At 46.7% G+C, this 23,256-nt stretch overlaps 1 protein-coding gene across 1 annotated transcript in view; it reads left to right on the top strand.

The window, feature by feature from the left end:
- ATRX (ATRX chromatin remodeler) overlaps positions 1-23,256 on the top strand; it is a 2,430,811-nt gene that overhangs the window by 2,305,848 nt on the left and 101,707 nt on the right. The window contains exon 31 of the mRNA XM_069612585.1: positions 5,526-5,675. Within this exon, the coding sequence (XP_069468686.1) occupies positions 5,526-5,675 (150 nt within the window). The remainder of the gene's footprint in view (positions 1-5,525; positions 5,676-23,256) is intronic.

The following is a 23,256-nucleotide window of genomic DNA, read 5'->3' as shown; positions in this document are numbered from 1 at the left end:
CCTGGTCGAAACCGCTTACGATGGACCAGCACCAAACTATTGCATTTTACAGATTGTCTTAAAATATCATGTAAAACTTCACTAAATTATTGGAATTCTGATATTGATTACACAAAACTAATGTATCAATTTGCCAGTTCTACTAAGATAACAAGATCTTCAGTTGCAGCACACTCTTATAATCAAGATATGCAGAAAGCGAAAGCTCTATTTCGAAAAAATAAGAAAGCGGTCCAATCTCTACCAGTTGATCAGCGTTGGGCTGCTCTTAAAGCAATTAAAACCAAACATAGGAATTGGAGAAGAACTTATCGTTCGCTATTATATCAAAAAGATGGTGAGGCAATGTTGGTTAAAGTGTTGACAAAAAACTCTGCAGGATGTTGGTCATTAATAACAGACACATATAACACCACTCAATGTCAAATGCAGACTAATGATGTTGCTTCTTCCATATGGATCTCCCATTTTGCTGGTCTTTATGCTCTTCTCCCTTCTACTAATTGCGTACCTTCTGTAAAACTTGAGGGATCCTTCTTAATAGATTTTACAATGGACGGTATTCTTTATCTTATCCACAAAGCTAGTAGATCCCGTGCTCCAGGCCCTGATGGGCTTTCTAATGCCATGCTAAAAGAGTTTCCGGATTTATGGGCTCCTATCCTGTTTGAAATCTTCTCCCAAGTTGTAATTACCCAAAAGATCCCTAAATCGTGGTGTACTTCATTGATCGTACCCATTTATAAAAAAGGCGATAGACAAAACCCCGCAAATTATAGGCCAATCGCCTTATTAGATGTTCCAGGGAAAATCTTTGCTTCACTAATTCTAAGAGATCTCCAACAATGGATCAACTCATCGAACATGAGAGATAGGTTTCAAACAGGATTTGTGGTTGGTAAGGGAACAGCTATTAATAACTTCTCCTTGACTGCAATCAAGGCTCCCTGCTGTCAGCAAAGGCAACCGTTATTCATTGCCTTTGTTGACTTCAAGGAAGCATTCGATTCTATAGATCGCAATCTAATGCTGCATAAACTGCTGCTATTGGGCTGCCCTTATTCATTGGTCAAGTTAATTTCTATCTTTCATGAAAATACATCAGTTCATATCCGTCTTACTCGCGATGGGATGCTAACTCCCCCCATCGCAACATATCGAGGATTGAAGCAGGGATGCATCCTGGCAGCTACTCTATTTAACCTATTTATCTTTGATATGGGTGAAAAATTTCAGAATGTTAACTCTGATGCTCCCAAACTAGACCAAGAACAGATACCATGGATCCTTTATGCAGACTATCTTGTTCTATTGTCAAAAACTCCGGCAGGTTTGCAACGTTTGATTAATGGGTTATCAGAGTATACTGTAGAAAATGCCATGACCATAAACTTAACGAAAACTCAAATTATGATGTGCCAAAATCGTAAAATGACAAAATACTCCCAATTCAAGAGGTATATAAAAAAGCACATTTTCTCAACTTCAATATATAGATACTTGGGTATTATGATCAGCCAGGGTAACAATGATAAAGTGTTTCAAAAAGAACTTGAATTGAAACTGCAAACCCTAATCTCCCAATCTAGGGTTATTTTACATAAGTTTGGAAAGTTTACGTGCAATCATCTAATATCATTTTATTCCATGAAAGTAAAACCCATTATTTCATATGGCTCTGAAGCTGTATCGAAGTTGCCCCGTTTAGTGTGGGATCGATTAGAGGGTAAATACTGGCGCTCAATTCTTAATATGCCCACCTGTGTCCCCATTGCAATGATTCGTTTTGAATTAGGGCTACTATCGTTATACAGTACTATTGCATGGAAATTGATAGCTCTGTTGAGAAAATGCATCCTGTCATTGCAATGTGTAGATATATCCTGTATCTTGGGTAAATATTTACTATATTCAGATCATCAATACCCAAATTGCTGGTTAAATACAGTTATAAATATCCTTTCTGATGTGGACATCTCTTTAGATACTTTAATCCATAATCCAACGCAAGCTAAAATTAAACTGTATCGGCAAGATTGGATATATACCTTGGAAAAATGTTCCCATTCTAAAGACTGGAACACTGCCCAGTTTGGCCACAAAAAATGTAGAGTTGTAGAATCTTATATCTCAAAATATCCATCTCCAAAATTTAGAGATGACTATATTCATTTTCGTCTAAATTTGTGGCATACAAAGGATATTTTATTTAGGCGAAAACTAATAGATGCCAGTGAGAACATCTGTTGATTTTGTAAGGATCCTGAAACCGCAGAAACGTTGAAACATGTCATCGCCTACTGTCCTGCATTATATGCTATACGTCGTAAATACTATCTCCATTGTTTTAGAGCGCAAATTGTAACCGATATGGAAGAATTATGGCTACTGATTTTTGGTGCAAAGAGAATGTCAATTAGATTAGCAACAACAGGTTTTTTAAATGAATTATACCCAAAGTAATTGTGAATGCTTTTATGAGGGGACGGTGATGGAAGGGAAGGAAAAAAGAAGGGAAAAAAAATGCTGCTATTAAGGTTTTATATACATTGGGTGGCAGGCTTAACATATTGAAATGTGTTATATATTGATGAATTGAATTGTAATATGTTTATGATATGCTTTTATTCATTTGTGTAATTATTGAAAGGTTGTTTCATACAGCCAAACAATAAAAATAAAAAAAAATAAAAAAAATGGCCCCTGTTGTCTTTTTTCCCCGTTTTTCGTTTGTCAGTTGCTTCTGGGCTCTTCTATAATTTTCAATGGATTGGACTCCTTTGTGAGTTTTTGCCTTTGGCAGGATTTAGCCCTGAAGCCCACCCAGTCTCCAGTTTGTCTCGGAAGTCGGGAAGAGATGGAGGAGTCGAAACTTGGCTGTCCTTTGTCTGTAGGTATGCCTGACTGAAACCAGTTCTAACTGGGCAGCTGTCGGGTGATTGACCGCTCCATACGCATGAATGAACAGGTTCCAGTATATAAGGCTGGGATTTTTGGACTACAGGCAGAGTCAACCACTGGAACAAGGAATCAGAAGCAGAAGACGAGGAGCACCTTCAAGAACTGCTGAAGGACTTTTCAAGCCGTGCAGCTGTGCTGACCCCGTTTTCATGAAGACAGGGAAGACCTGCCAAAGATGACTTCCTCTCTTAGGCTGTTGGGATCAACTAGCCTCATGCCGCCTTCATTTTGGGCCATCTCCCGACGTCCTGCGAACTTCCAGGGCTGCAGAGCACCAATACCCGGGGTAACTGGACCATTATCAAGTGCATCGTCTTCCGAAGACCGAATCCGGCTGAAACTTTGCAAGCATCCGTGTGGACCTCCAGAGGTAGGAATTCTTCACCAAAAGTCCCCTCACAAGAGTTTGGGACCGAGAAATGAAAGAGAATCCAACCAGCGATATTCATTTTTTTCCTTTGCTGTCGACCCCTTCTCCTGAGTGCTGCTGCAGAAGCCGTCACAGGTCCCCCCTTTCGTTAACACGACCAAGCTACATTTTCATCTTCACTCTTGAGGTACTGTGGGGCTTGGGTTGTACTTGCCTTGTGCCATTTTTGGTGCTCCTTTGCTTGGGAGTGCTATTTTCTTCAATTGGGAGTTGACTTCAACTGTGCGGGCCTTTGTAGCCTGTGTGCTATCAGGAAGGGTCTTCTTTAGCTCCTGTGTTCTCTCCATGAACCACTGACTGGTTAAATTTCCTTTGAAGATTTTCATTAGAACTGGAGCTGTCCATTTGATTTTGGCTGTACTGGTTTCCCAAACATCCATCTTTTTAATCCTACTGGCTTTGGCAATGTTAGTTTCTCTATAAACTTTAATTGTGAAAACTTTTATAGTTGGGAAACAGACTGCATATATCCTTCCTTCTGGGAGAGTGTACTTGTTATTAAGTTGCTAGCTGTGATCTTTCCAACCTTTATTTCCCTCCATATTCAATTTTCCAAAGGTGATACTTATACGTGATTTTACGGTATACAGTTTATGTACCAAAACAAATCAGAATGGTACGTTTTACCGAAGTCAAAAATATTAAAAGGGTAGGAAAACAGGGTGCATGGGGGGCAGAGAGGGGGTTGAGTGGGGGTCTTAAAACCCAAACACCCCCCACACCCCAATTAAATAAAATATAGATATTTCAGCATTCTTTTGGATGTTTTTTTATCTGCTATATAACCTGCTTTTACTTATCTTTACTGATATCCCTCTGTCTGCTGGATATGAAAAGTTACTCACCTGCATTATTGTTCTATAATTTGATTCCATTTCTAATTCAATGTATTGTTAGTTGCTGCATTTTAAATTTGCTTGTGTATATATAAATACATATATTTTAATATAACTGAGTAAGTGTTTTCTTGTGTCTATGTATGTACTGATTTCTTAGTACTACTCTACAGCACACATTACTCCCTCCCAAGGATAAGCCTGGCTGCTCAGCTGCTCTGACTGGTGTAGTACAGGTCTATATTAAAAGTTGGGTCCCTAACACCAAGAGTTTAGTCTTATGAAGTCTAACCCCAATTGGACTTTAGAAAAACATACATAACACCACCTGAAATCGCAGCCCTGCTCCTCTGTAACCATAGGTAAACTGTTTTGTCCAATTTGTCCCCTGATAGGGCAAGCATAGTCCGATCATCATCGTCCTCTGCAGTCTTTGTGCACCCCCAATGCTCCTGGACCCTGTGCCTCACCAACACAGAGGTTAGAGGACCTGTTGAACATGCAATTGTTTCTGCTGTACCCAAGCTCAATCATTGGACTCACCCAGCCAGACCTTTGCAGCTGTCCAACATTTGAGGGAGCCTCCTTTTTCCTGTCCTGCATCCCTCACCAAAGCGTGCCCTAACCTATCCATAGGTGTCCTGTTGGGGTAAATTCTTGCTGCTCCTTATCGGTCCACCATTTGTGGGTCCTCTGACCTAGTCTGCATCGCTTCCACATCCTTTCACTGGTAGTGGATCGATCTGCCTGGTGTTCTTGTGCACGGGACCGCAGCGATATATCTTGCAATCCCAACACCAGAACTCACCTCTGCACCTGCATTCCCTTCCCTGGACCTTTACTTGGAATTTGAGCATCCAGCTCTACATAAGTGAAGTCTTCTGGCCCCTACTGAACTGCTGACTTGTCAACCCGTCAGCGGCAGACTGTTTCTGAAAACTGATTCAGCAGCCAACTTTCTTTCTTGCCTTGGCATGCTCTGCCCCATCAGTCAAACGATTAAAGATTTCGGTTTCCAGTATGCACCTCCAGTCTTTTCAAACAATGAGGAATCCCATTCATCAGGGGGAAAAAACAACGGATTGTATATGTGGTCTTTTTATTTTTTTTATTTTTGGGAAACATTCTTCACCTTTATAATACGAACAAGGTAAACCTATTTTAACCAGCAATTGCTATCAAGGATTTAGACTAGTGCATTGCGACATCCTTAGATTGTTAAAGCTTCCGAATTGTACTATATTGGTATACATGACAATCTATTTGGCAATTAACTCAATTTTTACCTTTGATTCCAGGACACCGTGCTGGCAGAAATGATTCAGCATATGAAAGAGTTCATAGTCACCTATCACGAACATGATTCTTTGCTGGATCACAAAGAGGAGGAAGAGCTATCCGAGGAGGACAGAAAGGCTGCATGGGCCGAATATGAAGCAGAAAAGCAGGTTGGAAAAAATGACAGATTACTTTTATTGTAACTGTATTTAATGCAAACCTTCATAGACTTTGCAAATCATTCTATGACTTTCGGTCAAAACCACCTTTATTGATGTCTTCCTCCCACAGATAACTCGTATTTAGAAATTCCCTTGTCCTGCACCAGCTGACATTGGAGTTTCAGTGCAGTTCTGCCACACCCCTTGACCCTCCTTTCCTTTTTCTACTCTTTCACTATGCTTCTGGAACATAATTTAGCTTTTGCCAAATTTATACTGCATCATGCCTATTCCCACAAAGGCCCCTGGCTTCAAACCTTGCTGAAACGGCAGGAGACAAATGTTTATCTAATTCCCCACCTCTCGAGTGTGGCCCCTACTGCCTTGGGAAGGACCACAGCACAGAGGATTGCTGCTCCTGTCAATCGATGCACTTGAAGGCGCTTGGGGAGCATGTGTTAAGGGAGTCTTCCTTAAGTCCCACTTGGAGGTAAGACTTTAGTAAGCTATCCCTGTGTTTTGTAGATCCCCAACTCTTAGTATCAGTCTGTACTACTCAAAGACATTGGTAGAGTGGCAGAGCAGTCAGGCTTATCTTATGAGGAAGATGTGAGCTGTAGGTAAGCGCACTGAACCCAGTTAGTAATGCACTTAGAAGAAACACGCATACATTTATATTAAAATATCGATTTATTATATTTACACAAGAGTCACTGTTAAATACTTAGCACAATAAACCAACACACAGTATACTTTTCAATACTTTCAAAGGGCCACTTCTTAGTTGGTGGTTGCTGAACGTGCACAATTTCTAACAGAGTTTAACAGGTACTGTATTATCGGTAATAACCTGCACCCACAAAATATTATGGTAATTGTATTTAGCTAGCATACACATATATGAGCGATTCCTGGGAAGGAAAACAGTTGGTTAGTGTTATCCTAGCAGAGCTTCAGATTGTAAAGGTGGTTTCCTTGCACAGCATGTCTTTTAAAGTCCACACAACCCTAGCTAAAAGTCAGTTCGGAGAGGCTTAAAGTCTTGAAAAGCAGCAGAAGTAAAAGGTTCCTGTGGATACTTTCTACTCTCTAGGAAAGAAGATGCAAGAAGGCTTAACCAATGTTGGAGACCCTGTTGAAGGACTCGCTAAAGGGACACAAGCAGCGGCTTCAGACGCAGATAAGAGGTGGTTGCTCTGGACACCTTTATGTGCACTCCAACACTTTGGAGTGACTTTCTGGAATAAGGTAAGCAATACCTTTTTCCCCACAGTACCTTAGGTTTGAAGGAAACGTTTGTGCTGGATGCTCCGCGATGTTGCAGCTCTGTACCCGACCTTGGGATTCCTTGGTCTGATAACGAAAGGCAGGGCAATGAATGGGCTCTCTCAGCAGCTGTCTCGAGGAAGGACCTCTGGTACGGCTTTCATCAGCTTCTCTGGTTAATCTGCAGTTTTGGTACCTTTTCTGCAGCGCCAGAAAAAGGACGCTCTTCGCCTGGTCAATCTTTTTCGTTTCCTGCCGTCCCACCCTCTGATGAGGGGGACTGGACGAGTTGGATTGTGTCTCTGGAGTGTCCTTGAGGACTCAGCAAAGACTTGAACAGATTCGGCCTTTCGACAACGATGCACTCAAAATGGGCAGCAGTCGTCCTGGTATTGACATTCCGCAGCTCTGGAAACTCACAGGACCTCGGGAGATGGCTCAACTCAAGGTTTGTCTTGGGACTGGTTGTTTCCACCTCTTCTGAGTTCCTCTGTGGCACATGATTACCGCAGAGTCACCTGTATCCGTGATTACAATATCTGGATAATGTTGGAATGGCTGTCTGAGGGAATACCTCTATGCATACGTGCCAGTCAGTGGTGCATTTGGGAGTTGTCAGAATGAGTGACTTTGGGTGTCCTTGACTCTTCGGGCCGTCTTGTTCATGGGGTGAGGGGCATTCCTGGGACCCTCTCATGAGGTCCCTCCCCCGGTCCAGTCCCTACCGGTTGCTCAGACCCCTTGTTAGGCAGAATCCTATGCAGTTCCCTTAGTTAAGACTACAAGTGGTAATACAAGTTCACCTTTGGTACAAGCCTGTACTACACAGAAAGAGTGGTAGCAGGTAGCAGTGACTGAGCAGCCAGATTTATCTCAAGGGTTCCATGTCATTTCATCGCAGGGTTTTTTACCGCAATATTATTTTTTTCGAAAAAATCCATCGTTTTTGGGGGGAGGGGGTTTGCGGTAAAAAACCCTGTGAAAAAATATCCCGCAACGAAAGGACGTCGTACCATCTGAAGGGCAAATGAGCAGTAGTAGAAATTACACAAAGGACTACAATTACTGTGACTCAAGCAAACACTGACTCAAGGTTTCTGGTTAAAAAATAGAAATACATTTATTTTAAACCATCTGTTCACAAAACACTTCACTTCTAGTAAAATAAAACCACACTTCAAATACACCACACACAACCAATTCCCCTTGTGCAGAACAATTCAAGGTAAGTACCTTTGGATTTGACAGACTGGTGTTATGAAACAAAGACGTTACCTGGAGTACATATGCGATCACTATTTGACAGTAATGACAGTTCGGTCTTACTAAAGATAAGCGTACCCGCAGGAAGAAATGTAACGGTAGTCAAACACACTTAGCACATGAATTAACAAAAGAGGGTTGGGTATAAAAATCATAGGCAATACTTTTGTCAAGGCAGGGAGAATCAGAGGGCACTTTCTAACACGAAGATAAGTCAATAGGCCTGCGCCAGTATCAAGTGGAACAGGATTCCTGTTGCCGAGGATCACACGGTTTAAACAGTTCACGATTCAAGGTTGCCAGGAATACTTGGATATTGTCTGAAGAGGAGGCAAAAGTTATAAGCGGGACGGAAGAAAGGACAAGCCTTTGGTGAGGAAGAAGGGTTCACCCCAATTCCTCGAAGTCGGACACAGTACCTTATTCGTTGAAGAACGCTGGTGCCACGGCAGTTGTTCCTGATAGTTTCCTGCAGACTCACGGTTCCTGGAGCTTCAGTCGTGGGGACAAGGAAGACGATGTCTGGAGTGATCTGCACTACCCAGGGATGAAGCCAGCAGCAGCGACGGTGAATAAAAGGTGCACTCCTTTAAAACAGGAGAGGCTCTTCAGATGGCTATCCGGACCACTGCAGCAGTGTGCAGCGATTTCGACCACGAAGAGGATCCTCTGGCTGTGGAAGATGAGCTGGTGGATCCCACCCGGCTCAAGGGAAGAAGACTCCGGACTGGATCTTCTCTGGTCGTTGAAGGGTAGATAGCTCAGGACTGCCGCAGGGCTTCACCGGGACTTGGGGCGTGCAGCAGCCATCATCTTCTCCGCCTCTCTTCGGTTCCTTGCAGTTCCAGTGGTGACTCTGACTTCCAGCCCAAGAGTCCTGCCTTTTATGCAAAAATCCCCCATTCACACAGCCTGGCTGCCAATCACTCAGGAGGAGGGTTATCCGGCCCAGACAACCACCTCAGCCAATCAATACAAAGTGTGACTTGGGTCTCCAAGGAGGCCCTGTGCAGGGGGTGACTACACCCATCCATCACATTCAGCTCACCTAGACACCCAGGCGCCAAAGGAGGGCTTCTTCGTAGAAGCCCGCCAAAAGACGGTGAACAAAGAAGGCAAACCTGGTTTGCCGCGCAAAGTAAAACACAAGAAGGACTTTAACAAAAAGAAATGGCGGCTAAACCCGACCGGAGCCGAAATAAAAAGTATTTGGGCAAGTGGGTTTGTGTTCGAGGCTAATAAAATAGCCTGGAACAGTACCACGTTTATATAGTATAATCTCGGTAGAAAAGTTAGGGTAGATAGCACTGCCACCAGCAAAGTCTAAATGTTGAAAGAGCAACACAAAGCTCAGTAAGGGATAGATAAAAAGGGGTAGGAATTAACCCTTTCCAATACTCCATGTAAAATGGGGTGTGCTGGGTCTGTCGTTTTAAAGTGATTATATAATGTTAATGGCAACTTTACATGTTTCTGGGGGACAGTAGTCAGCCCCAGAAAAATGTAGTCAGTAGGAAGTCTAAACCCTGTGTCACTGCACTGAAGGTGCTGTGTAACACACACAAAAAGTTGTGCTCATGGAGGGGTGTGCTCCAGAGCCCAAGATCATACAAACAGTAGAAATACACATGGCAAAACACATGTAAGAGTGGGGGAAAAAAGGCTCACACTCTTACCAGGTGGAAAAAATAATCCCCTGAAATCCAGCAAAGCTTCTGAGGGACTCACTAGGTGAGGGAAATTAGCCATAAAGGAGAATTCTCCTTAACACCCCTTCACCTCTTCCTGTACCACCAACACATCCCCCTCAGCAGCTGTTGGACCGGTCTTCGGCTCCGGACTTAAGAGGGACCCTGCCGGCCCCTATGTCCCCGGGCCTGGATTCCACTCTGTATAAAAGGGGGTAGAGAGATGACGCCCAGGACGATGAACCCTTGGCATCTATTAAGGCTGTTCTTGACCGACTTCAGGGCCTAGTGGAGTTCTTGGGGGTCCCTCTGCCTGAGGAAGCCCCCCAGGATTTGGTAATGCTAGCATAGGTTTTTGACAAACGCACCACAATCCGGTCTGGCATCCCTCTCCATAAGGATGTCCTGCGGGTGGGAGGAAAGCCCAGGGCCAACGACCAGTTGAACTAGAAGCTGGACAGCAGGTTCAGGCTGACGGACGGGGAGCCAATCCTCCTGGATTCCCCTCCCACAGCCGAATTCTTCAGTGGTGGCAGCGGCCTTACTATATTTTAAGCCATTGTCTTAGTCTTCCTCCATGGGAGCCACCTCCAGTTGTCTTTCCAAGGAGGATAAGGTCCTCAAGTCTCTCAGCAAACACTGTTATGCCATTTTATGTCAAGCCAATGCCCTTTTAGCCATAGCTAACCAGAAGCTGTGGCATGAGCTCAGGGAGTTTCTGCCCGACCTCACTTCGGAGAGACAAGCCTCCTTCAAGGCCATTCTGGCGGATGCTTAGACCGTTGCGCAGTACCTCATGGAGTCTTGGGGCTCCCACATCGACACAGCCAGGAGAGGTCTGTGCCTGGGTGTCGAGATGAGGACGACGGTGTGGATGCATGCAGCTAAGTTTTCGTCTGAGGTGCAACAGCGGATCCTGGATCTGCCCTTTTGAAAGCGTGGACCTCCTTCATTCATCAACCGATGACGAGTCGACAAAGAACACCTCCGCTCAAACTGCTAATTCCTTGGCCATCATGACAAAGCCAGTTGTGGAAATCTGGGTTCTTATATAATGACTCTGACTTCATGAGATGAACAAACCACTTTTTATTAAGTTCCCAAGTATTACATCCAGATCACATTAGTCAGATGGCAAGTTCCAGTTCACAGTGGCAAACACACTCATCCTCTCTCTGAGTGGGCTACATCTGAACTGACTCTCCTGGAACCCTAGTCCTATCACAGCACCTCATCAGGTAGCATTCCATTTCAGACTCAGGGCAGGACTGAATTTAAACCCATCGTTTTTACCGGCTTCAAGGGGTTTTTGGACCACGGTACGCAGAGGTCTGACAATTGAAGGAAGCAGCAGAGGACTTTGTGTTGGTTCAATGCTGTTGCCTCCAAAACCAAGAAACAGTGACGTCAAGGTCGGGGAACACAGCTCCCCAGTAGGGGGCTGACTGGCTCCTTTCCAGGAAAGCTGGATGCATCTTTTCAAGAACCCCTGGATCCTAACCATAGTCTCCACGGGATTCAGTCTTCCTTTTTCCCTACCATCCTCTCCTCCTCTTCGTCAGATCGGGTCCCTGGCTCTTTTACGGGAGGTCCTTTTGCTCTTGGAGATGCAGATGGTAGAACCGGTTCCTCACTCACTGTCTTTACCGCTAGAACGCTTCACCATGATTACTCCCACGCACATAGCAGAGACTCTGTGTGCAGGGGACTGGATGTGTTCCCTAGATGTCAATGATGCTTATTTGCATGTCCCCATTTACCTGCCGCATCTGAAGTTTCTGTAGTTCACGATTATGTCGTACCACTTTCAGTACAATGTGCTGCCGTTGAGCCCAAACGCAGCTCCTCGTGTTTTCACAAAGTTGATGAACGCAGTGGAGGGTCTTCTCCACTTGAACGGCCATCACCTATATCTCCATCTGGATGACTGGCTGGGATTGACCGATATTCATCAGCTGGGGTTCTCCTTCAACCAGAAGAAGTCACAATTGTGCCCCGCCCAGGATCTGGTCGTCCTAGGTGTGCGTTGAAACCCGTCCGTTAAATGAGTGTTCCCCACGCCCAAGAGGGTTCTCTCCTGCCGCAAGGCGATGGGGCACTTTCTGGCAAACTCAACCACCCCCTGGGCCTGAGGCCCTCCTGTATGCTCACGATACAGCATGCACGCCTCACGAGAGGCGCCTTCCTGCTCCTCCTGCCCGATCTTCGCTGGTGCCTGATGGGTGGCATCCTGGTGGTGATGGCTGACTCCTCTTTTGGGTTGGGGGCTACTCTGGAGGGCTACATGATTCATGGCATATGGTCCAGGGCAGAAGCCCTCTTGCATATCGTCCTGCTCCTGCTCGTGCTCGGGGCAGTGGGCCTGGGCCTCAAGGCATTTCTGACCCTCATCAAGGACAGGTATGTTCTAGTCAGGACAGACAATTCTACTACAATGTTTTACCTGAACAAGCAGGGGGGCACCCGTTTGTTCCCCCTGCCCCCAACCTCTCCTCTACATGGAGGCGTTATCGATCTGCAAATGGCCTTGACGGAGGGGGTTTGGGTTTCTGCAGTCCTCCTCCCGGGAGACAGCAATGTAGAAGCGGATCAGTTGAGCTGCCTGGGCTTCAACACCTACAAGTGGGAGTTGCACACCGACTCCTTGTTTGCCCCTCTTCTAGCGATGGAGGTTCACAGACCTGTACTTGGTCGCATCTCCTCGTAATTCCAAGTGCCCCAAGTTTACTTTGTGGGCAAGACGAAGGTGTCCGGGAGACGCCTTCCAGATCTGTTGGCACGGCTGCAGGTTTTATGCATCCCCCCCTGACCGCACACCCTCAGTAAGTTCTGGGCTTTTGTGGGTTGCAGCCTGATCCTGATTGCCCCCCACTAGCATTCGAGAGCCTGGTTTTCAGATCTGCTGCAGTTTACTCCCAGGATTCAGTCCACCTCCTGATCACCAGCAGGGGCTTCCTGGAGCAGCAGGGCGGGGCAGTGGAACATCGGACCCGCCCGGGCTGCCGCTGGTTCCTGTCCAGCAGAGGCTTCAGCATGCTCAATTTTCTGATGAAAACTGGGACATCATTGAACAGGCCAGGAGGCCCTATACTCGGTCCCAGTATGAGAGCAAATGGAGTAGGTGTTGCCATTGGGCCTGTGACAAGGGTTTGGATCCTGTCCTCTGGATGAGGTACTGGGTTTTTCAGCACACCTGGCCCATTTGGAGCGCAGGTGGATACTTGCTGTACTTATTTGATGGCAATTGGGCCCTGCAAGAATTCCCCTGAGCATGTGTTTTTCGGCGGTCCCACCTTAAGGGATTGTCTATGCTTTTTCCTCCGGTGCATAGGCCGCACCCGGTCTGGAACCTCAAAGTGGTTCTTGCAGCACAAACCTTTCGAGCTGATGGCCTCAGTGGACATCCGCTTGGTAATACTAAAGACAGTTTTACTCGTAGCTCTCACCTCTGCATGCAGGGTCAGTGAACTGCAGACGTTGTCTTCGTGCAAGCCCTTCACCACGTTTCACAACGGCAACATAATCTTGCGCACTCGCCCGAACTTCTTGCCCAAGGTGGGGTCTCCATTTTATTTCAATCAAGAGATCTGCCTGCCAGTGTTCTTTCCTAACCTGCAGTCAGGGGCTGAAAGGGCCCTACGTTCCTTGGTCCTCAAGAGGCTCCTCAAGTTTTACCCCACTCTGACCAAATCCTTCAGGATGTCAGAGGCATTGTTCGTGACTTTTGGGGGTTCCTTCCCTGGATCTCAGGCTTCCATTGCCCGTTGGATGGTGTAGGCCATTTTGTAGGCGTACATGGCCACGGGCAAACCAATTCCCGGAGGGAATTCACGCTCACACAGTTAGAGCTAAGGCTACGGCCGTCGCGTTCCAGGGACATGCTTCTTTGGATGTCATCAGCAAGGCTGTGACCTGGGCTACTCCGTCTGTCAACACTATTTCCTGGATACCAGTTTGAGGCACGATGCGGAGTTTGGGCAGGCAGTTCTTCAGAAACATTTTGCTTTGTCCTAGGTGAAGATTTGACTCTTTTCCAGTAAACATGTGCAATGCTTATTCAAAATGCTGGACCACATATGCCAGTAACGACAGCTCTCTGTCTTGGGATAAACTGCTCCTTCTTTTTCTTTACCAACTAATGTGGTAAGAATTCTCTGTCTCTTCGGGAGTTTTGAACCTAGTAGTCAACATTCATGCTTACACTAAATTTAGAACATCAACCTTTACAGTTAAATACAGCCAGTACGCAATCTCTGAAATAACTTTTCTGTGTTTGCCTCCCTCACAGGGATTGTTCCCCCAAAAAAACTGCCCCGAAGAAGGCGTATTTTTGAAATTCAGGCCCCATAGGTGGTCTCACCGAAACGTAACGGAACTCAACAGCCAAGAACAACCATCTTGTTTATGATGAACTTGAAATACTGTATCTTTTGACCCTGAAGCCAACTAGTAATTGTTGTCTTCCACGTAGGCAAACCTGATTTAGTAATTGAGACTTTGAATATTCTGGCAAACCCGATTTAGCAATTGAGACTTTGAATATTCAATCTGTACAAACAAATTTATAAACTGCCTTTTTTTTTTGTTCTATTGTTTTGTGTTTTCCAAATATGTAATGTTTTTGCATATACAGGTTGCTTTGGCAAAACTTCTTTCTTAAACTAGAATAACCCCTTTTTTGGATTTCAGTGTCCTACACTCAGTTTTGTTTTGAACTTTCATTAGCAACCTACTGCTTTCAAATTATTTGTATTATATATTTTTTAACAAAAGTTTCCCTTTTCACTCTCTTTTTGTCACCATGAAATAAAAAATGTTAAGATTTTCTTTTTCCTCTCCTCCATTTCGGCTAACTAACACAACATAGATATCTAACGATACTCAACACAAAAACAAATTTATTTCACCAATTGGGCAAAATAATACTTTTGTTAGCAGTCTTTTGGAAACCAAACATATGTATATCGTCCTAGATATGAGGCAGGTTGTCACGGCTCCATTCTATGATCTTGTTCAGTGGAATCGCCCACAAGGATGGAGGAAAGGGGACGGGACGTATGAGTAATTAAAGTTACTCACTGTAGTTACTAAATACTCCTAGTCCCCTGTCCTCCATAAGTCCCACCCACCTTCCCCGGCTAGTATGCCAAGGGCTAGTATGAAATGAGCATAGCCGGGTATCGAAGCGTCCAATGTTTTAAGCGGACTGAGGTGAGGCGCCGGAGGGCGGGGCCTCGGCTGGACATTCCCACGCCTGAGGCTGCAACCGCACGCTATACTAAAACTAAAGTGGAAATTCACTTTTTCGCTGCCAAAGGATCCGGTACCGTCCCCATGGTGGGAGATGCCCACACCAGGATGGAGGAAAGGGGACTATTGACTGAGTACTCTAGTCACTACAGTGAGTAATTGATGAATGGTACATATGCTTGCCATTGGTGGACCTGTAAGAGCTTCAAGTTCAGATCGTATGTTATGTTATTTTGCATTTATATAGCGCCTTGTATACCATTGGTATGGTCTGAAGGCGCTGGTAGGTTGAACGCCCTTGGGAACTGAAGTTTGGGTCAGTAGAGAGAGTGTCATGATCTCTGCTTCCAAAAGATCAGGACTTGCCCGACTCCCTTGGAAGCAGACCCATAACCCCGGTTCCGAGTGCCAGCCAGTCCCAATTCGGAACTTTTGGACCATGTCCTGGCGCCAGTGGCACCAGGCTCATAAAGATGCCCAGTCCCAGCGCTGGAAGCGCCGGGCTCATAATGCTTGGGTGGACTTACCTGCAGCAGACCATGCTGCTTACTTACCTGCCAGTTGAACCCCTGATCCTCTTTTGTTTGGGACTACTTTTCCTGTTGGGTGGGGCAGGAGCCACTCCCTAGGTTCAGAACACTGGAACTCTTCTGGAAAGCAGGAACTCTTTTCTTACCTAGGCGTGGCTGTGGAAGGAGACACCTAAGCACTACAGGTGGCTATTTAAACCACACCCGATGGATGAATCTTGCTTTGCGTTATTCTGCATTCTCTGCAGCAGAACGCTCATCGTGTCTTCTGCTTCTGATCCTGAGCCTAAGGGAACAAAGGCTTACCATCCTGGAATCCAGTCTTCAGCAGCACCTGTAAAGACAAAGAAAGAACAGGTTAGCACTACGGTCTTCAGTGGCAGCGCATCTCTTACCTGGTCCATCGGCTGTCACCAACGCCTCGCGCTGCATTCCGGCATCTGAAAGACAAAGGCTTACCTACTCTTCGCATGCTCCGGAGGTCTTCGCACTGCATTCCGGCATCTGAAAGACAAAAGCTTACCAGCTCTTCGCACGCTCCGGAGGCCTTCGGCGCTGCATCCCGCATCTGAAAGACAAAAGAAGGTGCGTTTAAAGACATTGGGCAACTTTATTACTCACGTGCCATTACTCCTTCCCACGCCGAATCCAGTGGGTATTCCAGCACCCTTCAGCTTCTCTAAAGCTCCGAACTTGTACCTGCAAGATAAAAGGGACAGTTAGTGCGCATCGTGAAGCAGGCTACAAGCGCTTACTTACGTGCTTCCAGGCGCTTCTATTCCTCACGCGGGTTCGATCCTCAACTCTCATCAGCCCGCCATCAGCCATCGCCGGAACCCTGCAAAACAAGAGATATCATTACAAAAGACTTTTAAGACATTTGAAGTGCCCAGAACTTACCGTTCGTGCAGTTAACGACGGACAGCAGTCCTCTGAGGTCAAGAGGCCTGCACCCTTATCCAGTGAAGAAACTGGTTACGGCACCCTGCCCCGAGGCAGATGGAGAGCTCGGCGTTCACTTACCTAAGGTGAGGGCGTTAACCTTTGGGGTTCTACAGGAGAAGAGAAAGGGAAGAGGAGAGAGGCACCCAATAACCCCAGTTCATTAATCCCATATTCTCTATCTGCAGACATCTTACTCTTCGAGTCAGACATACAGTGCACAGAGGTCCAGCCCAAAGAGCCAACCGTGTGTTACACATCACCTTTGAAGATACGGCATTCACCCAGTCAAGACCGGCGCCTCTGCGGGAATCAGGTGAGCTTTACACTCCAGACCGAGTGTGGCTGCGTTAGGCCTGAGGAGAACGCCTGGCTTGGGGGTGTGAAACCAGCAATGTTTACTTAGAGTGATGTGGAGTGAGCGGGAGATGTTGATATGAGAACAGTTATACCGAACGGTGTCATAGTATCTCTGTGTTCTAGTTGAGTGGTGGTGTAAAGGAGAGAGTAAGCGTGGGGTGGGGTATGATGTATGCTCTTTCAAATCTTCCCAGCATTCCAAAGAATATTATGTACGTCACGCAGTTCCGTGAGGACAGGTCATTCTATGCATTTTTGTTCATTTCAGGCGTTCAAGATCATCCTACAACATTCATGTCTGCTCGACATACTCCCGCATTCTGGTTCACCTTGCGTGCTCTAGTCTATTCTCCAGTGTGCCCCACGCATGCTCTCATGTGTTCCATACACATACACTCCTGTCCTTTTCGTGCATGCACTCATGTCTGTCTGTATACTCGTCCGCTCCGAATACACATCCGTTCTGTACGCTCATCTGATCAACACACTCCGTTCAGTATATTCATCCACTCCACAAGTCCATCCGCTCCATGTTTTCCATCCGCTCCACACATTCATCTGCTCGGTATACTCATCCGCTCCACACACTCATCAGCACCACATACATTCATCCGCTCCATATACACTCATTCGCTCCATACACATTCATCCGTTCCACACACTCATCCATTCCACATACACTCGTCCGCTCCACACACTCGTCCGCTCTATCTACTCGACCGTTGCTCTACACTCAAACGCTCTCCATGCTCATTCGTTCTCCACCCTCATCCGCCCTCCGCAGTCACCCGCCCTCCGCAGTCACCCGCCCTCCGCAGTCACCCGCCCTCTGCGCTCATCGGCTCTCTGCGCTCACCCGCTGTCCGCGCTCACCCGCTGTCCGCGCTCACCCGCTGTCCGCGCTCGTCCGCTCTCCGCGCTCGTTCGCCCTCCAGGCTGGTCGGCTCTCTAGGCTCGTCCGAACTCCATGCTCATCCGCTCTCACACGTTCGTCTGGCCAAACGTTCATCCAGTCTATACGTTTGTCTGTTCAGTATAGTCATCAGTTCTACGCCCTCCTGTGTTCTTTTCGCTTCTTTGCATTTGCGTACTCGTCAATTCTACACGTACTTATCAACTCTATACGCTCGGCCGCTCTACACACCCAACCACTCCACAAACTCATTTGCTTTTGTATGTTCATCTATTTCATCCGATCTCTTTATTCATATGCTCTTTCTAGTCAACTGTTCTTCCACTCATGCACCCTTCTACTTAGTGTATTCATCTGTTCTATGCGCTTCTACCATTCTAACTATTTCATCAATGTCATTCACTATGTTCCCTCCACATTCATTATGTCCATTTCATCGGTTCAGATCTCCTTAGTTTCCCAATGATTTATTCCTATTATCCACTTCACTGTTTTGATCTACTTTACTCGTTTAGCTCTGTTTGTCTTTCTAGTTTACATTCGAGTTTATTTAGCTGTCAATTTCTCGCTTCAGGTAGTTTGTTGGGTCGGTGTTATTGTGATGATGCTAGTTTGGAAACCGGTTGGTTTTAGGGGAAGAGCCAGGTTTTCAGTAGTTTGTGGAAGGACGTTAAGTCCTCAGGCGGATGTGGCGTGGGAGCGAGTTCCACAGGGTTGGAGCAAGGGCTGAGAATGATGATCCGCCTAACCTGACTGAGTTTGTTTTGGGAATTACTAGGAGGCCGACTGAGCTTGATCTTAGGGTGCGAGTGGGATGGTAAGGTATTAGTTTGTCTTGAAGATATTGTGGTCCAGTTTTATGCAGTGCTCGATGGGAGAGGCATAAGGTTTTGAAAGCCACCCTACGGGCTACTGGAAGCCAGTGCAGTGTCTTAAGGGCTGTGGATACGTGGTCTCTTGGACCGAGCGTAAGTAGCATTTTGGCCGCTGCGTTTTGTGCTCTTTGGAGTTTATTCAGTTGGTAGGCATGGATTCCAAGGTATAGGGGGTTTCCGTAGTCCAGTCTGGATATAACGATTGATTGGACCGCGGAGAGACTGTTGGGAAATGAGAGGTATGGAAAGATGTGCCTAAGGGTTTTAAGATGGTAGTGGCAGGACTTTGAGACATTGTTGACTTGGCGTGAGTGTGTTAGGTCGGAGTCCAGGGTGCATCCAACATTTTTCACTGTGTTGGTGAGTTGCCCATGGCGGGTGGCCAGGGTAGTGGGTTCGGAAGAAGATCGGAGTTGCCGCAAACCATGTTTTCTGTTTTGGAGGGGTTTAACAAGAGGTGGCTTTGGGTCATCCAGAGTTCTAGGTTAAGGAGGCAAGATGCAAGGTCAGGTCGGGAGTTGGGATCCGAGTTCAGGAATTTTAGAATTAGTTGAGTGGTGTCGGCGGAGTTGTAACATAGGATGTTATGTGAACGAATTATTGGTGGGAGGGTTATCAGGTAGAGATTGAACAGGAGGGCGGATAGACATGCTCCTTGAGGGACTCCCGTGTCGACTGGTCGAGCTAGGGAGGTAAAGCTGGAGAGTGTCGTTATTTGGTGCCTGTCTTTGAGGAATGAGGCTATCCATTTAAGAGCGGTTCCACGGATTCCTAGGGAGTGGAGGGGGTCTAGGAGGATTGAGTGATTGATCGTGTCAAAGGCAGCGGATAGATCGAGAAGGATTAGTGCGACGCATCCCGCGGAGTCTGCTGTCATTTTAAGGTCGTCCCAGATCGAGGTTAGGGTGGTTTCAGTTCCGTGACGTGTTCTGAAACCTGATTGGGTGGGGTCTAGGAGATTGTTGGCTTCGACAAAGGCATTTAGTTGAGAGTAGACGGTTTGTTCAATGAGTTTGGCAAGGAACCTGGTGTTTGAGATTGGGCGGCAGTTTTTGGGCTCGAGAGGGTCGAGTGAAGGTTTTTTAATTAGAGGTTTGACGTGCACCGTTTCGAATGCTTCGGGATAGATACCAGAGGAGAGGGAGGCATTTATGATAGATCTTGCGTGTTCTTCTGCGCAGGTGGAAGCAAAAATGTCTTTAAGAGTTGTGGCTGGGCAAGGGTCCAGTGGTGATCCAGATGGTTTGCGGGCAGATAGAAGTTTGAGAAATTGTTCTGGAGATATCGGACTAAAGGATTCGAACGTCGGTTGCGTAGAGGTCGCAGCTGATTGGCTGGCCGGTACGGGCGGAGGGTTGTCAAGTGGCTGTAGGAGACCCAGTTTGGTGTTTAGAGTTTTTGTCCTTTCAATAGCCGTGGTGTAAAAGTGGAGGGAGAGTGAGTCGCACAGTGATTGTGACGGGGCCAGGACGGTTGTATTACAAGCTTGATTGGTGAATTCGGAGATGATTTTGTGGAGTTCTTTGCTTGGGTTTTTGCAGTTTAGGATTCGGGTGTTGTAGTGGGCTTGTTTTGCTTTCCGGATTTCGGCCTTTTACCGATATAGGTGTCGGGCCAAGGTGATCCTGCTCTCGTGGGTTTTCTCTTTCTGCCAATTGCGTTATAGGTATTTGTAATGTCGTTTAGTGGTCTTCAGCTCAGGAGTGAACCACCTCGGGAAAGGGCCACTGCGGGATGATGGTTTGCACAGGGGGGGCGAGTCGCATCAGCGACGCGTTGAGCCAAAGGCCTCAGGGGTTAGTTGGTTGTTGGGACGGCAGGTAGGAGGTGGAGACTGGAGGAGTGCCTCGGCTAGGTCCGGGGTGATTATTAGTTTTTTCCAGCATTTGCGTAGGTTCGGAGGCTCAGCTGCGAGTATCGGAAGGGGGTCGGGTGAGTGGATGGCGAACGAGAGAATGAAGTGATCGGACAAGATGATAGGGCTGGGGGGCTTTAAATGAATCAGGGTGTTCGAGCTAAAGATGGCATCCACAGTGTGTCCTTTATAGTGATCCGGGCCGTTTATGTGGGGTTGGAGATTAATTGCATCTAAACCGTCAACCAGGGCGTGTGTCATAGGGTTGGTGGGGATGTCGAGCCATATGTTGAAGTCTCCAAGAAGGGTGAGGTTGGGATGGTTTAGTTGGAGGGTGGCGATAGAGTTGCAAAGGTTGTTTGCGAATTGTCTATCGTAGCCAGGGGGCCTGTAGATTATAAGGAAGCTGTGTGAGAGCGAGGGGGAGAGGGATAGTTTAACGAGGAGAGATTCGCAGGAAGGAATGGAGGGTTGGTTGTCCATGATTGAATCGCGGAAGAGGGATTTGAAGACGAATGCTACCCCGCCTCCACTGGATGGACGGTTTAGTGGGATGAGGCAGTAGTCGGGGGGGGGGGGGGGCCGATGGCCTCATTAGCGATTGGGCCGAAGTCATCAGAGAACCAGGTTTCAGTGATGAAAACTAGGTCTGGTTTGACAGAGGCGAGGAGATCAAAGATGCAATGTCTGTTTTTTGCTACAGATCGGGCGTTAAATAAGGTACAGTTCACATCGGCAGGCAGGGATGGTTTTGGTGCTGGAGCGGGATGGGGCAGTGGCGGAGGGAGTAGAGGGAGAGGGGTAAGGTTAGTGATGCTAGGGAATAGTGGGCGAGCAGATCATTTTGCAGGCTTCGGGCGGGGTTGGGTGGCTGCATGTGATAGGATGATCGGGTTTGGGTTGGGGGATTTAAGGATGGGGTGTGGGCGATTGGGAGTTTCGGTTGCAGTTGAGGAGAAATCGAGGGAGAGGGGTCTCAAGAAGGGAGAGGCCACGGGGTAAGGAGGAGATTGTGGGTGAGAGGTGGTGGGTCGAGACAGAGGAGGCGAGGAGCGCTGAGAGGTTGAGGGGGACCAGGAGCGTTTCCTCTTTAGTTTCTTTGCTGCGACCGGCGTGTGAGAGAGAGTAGGGGGGTCTGAGGGGGAGAGGGAAGCAGCTTCGGTTCTTGGTAGGGCTAGGCGCGCCGTTTTTAGGGAAGGGAAAGGGTGCAGTCGGGGGGGGGGGAAGGTGGCAGGGGTATGAGGGCAAGGCGGGGGGTGGGTGATTGCAGGGTGGGGTGTGCCAGGTATGATGGTGAGGGGAGCGGGTGTGGGCAATGCTGGTCGGTCGGGGGTGGGGTTCAGGGGATGAGTGGTCTTAGGGTGAGTGGTTCGCCATCGTGCCCCCCTGGCTTGGTGCTTGGAGAGGGGAATGGCAGGGAGTGCGGAGGGGGGAGGGGTGATTTGCAAGGGGAGGGGCAGGAGGGAAGGCAGATCGGAGAGTTCGGGTGGTCTATTGGGGTTGTTTCTGACAGACTCTGGTGGAGTGGGTGCGCTCATGATTGGTGCAAGCTTTTAGGTTGATTTAGGAGGGTTTCTGATTGTAGTTCTACGATCGGTGGCTCACGCTTTTAGGCGCACTTCCAGGTTCAACTGGTCAAAGACTATTTAGCGCTTTCTAGATACAATTGTAGACCGAGATGATATTAGTTTATTAGGTACACTTCTAAGTTCACCTGTACACAGAGATGATATTTGGTCGGACTCTAGATTCAATTTGCTTAGAGGGGTTATTAGATTATTAGTTACCGTTTTAAATTCTACATTACACAACTATAATGTTAGTTATACTAGTAGGGTTGAGTAGGGCACGCTAGTGGGCGGACTTCTTTCAATTCACCTTCATACAGGGAGGGTATTAGGGAGAATCTAGCTCAACTTTGTGTTAGATTATTAGTCGCTGTTTTAGATTCTACATTAGCCTCTAGATTCTATTTGTATATAGAGGGAGGGTATTAGGCATGAGTCTAGATTCAACTTTCCTCAGAGAGGCTATTGGTCACAACTTCTAAATGTATTTGGGGACACGTCTAAATGCGACTTTCTCAGAGGGGCTACTGGGCACAGCTTGATTGAGTAGGACACACTAGTGGGTACACTTCTAAATGCAATAGGGTATACTTCTGAATTCAGATTTCTCTGGGAGGCTATTGGTCACAACTTCTAGATGCAAATGGGTGCACTTCTAAATTCAGCTTTTCTGAGCGAGGCTATTGGGCGCAGCTTCTAAATGCAATTGGGTACACTCCTAAATGCAATTGGGTACACTTCTAAATTCACTTTCCTCAGAGATGCTATTGGTCACAACTTCTAAATGAAATTGGGTACACTTCTACATGCAATTGGGTACACTTCTTAAATGCAGTTGGGTACACTTTTAAATTCAACTTTCCTCAGAGAGGCAATTGGTCACCACTTCTAGATGCAAAAGGGTACACTTCTTAAATGCAATTGGGTACACCTCTAAATTCAACTTTCCTCAGAGACGCTATTGGTCACCGCTTCTAAATGCAATTGGGTACGCTCCTAGATGCAATTGGGTACACTTCTAAATTAAACTTTCCTCAGTGAGGCTATTGGTCACACCTAAATGCAATTGGGTACACTCCT

Source organism: Ambystoma mexicanum, chromosome 5p, assembly GCF_040938575.1.
Source record: "Ambystoma mexicanum isolate Mex_15411 chromosome 5p, UKY_AmexF1_1, whole genome shotgun sequence".
In the NCBI taxonomy this organism is placed as follows: domain Eukaryota; kingdom Metazoa; phylum Chordata; class Amphibia; order Caudata; family Ambystomatidae; genus Ambystoma; species Ambystoma mexicanum.
Note: the sequence above shows the minus strand (reverse complement) of the source record. Positions and strands in the feature narration are given on the sequence as shown.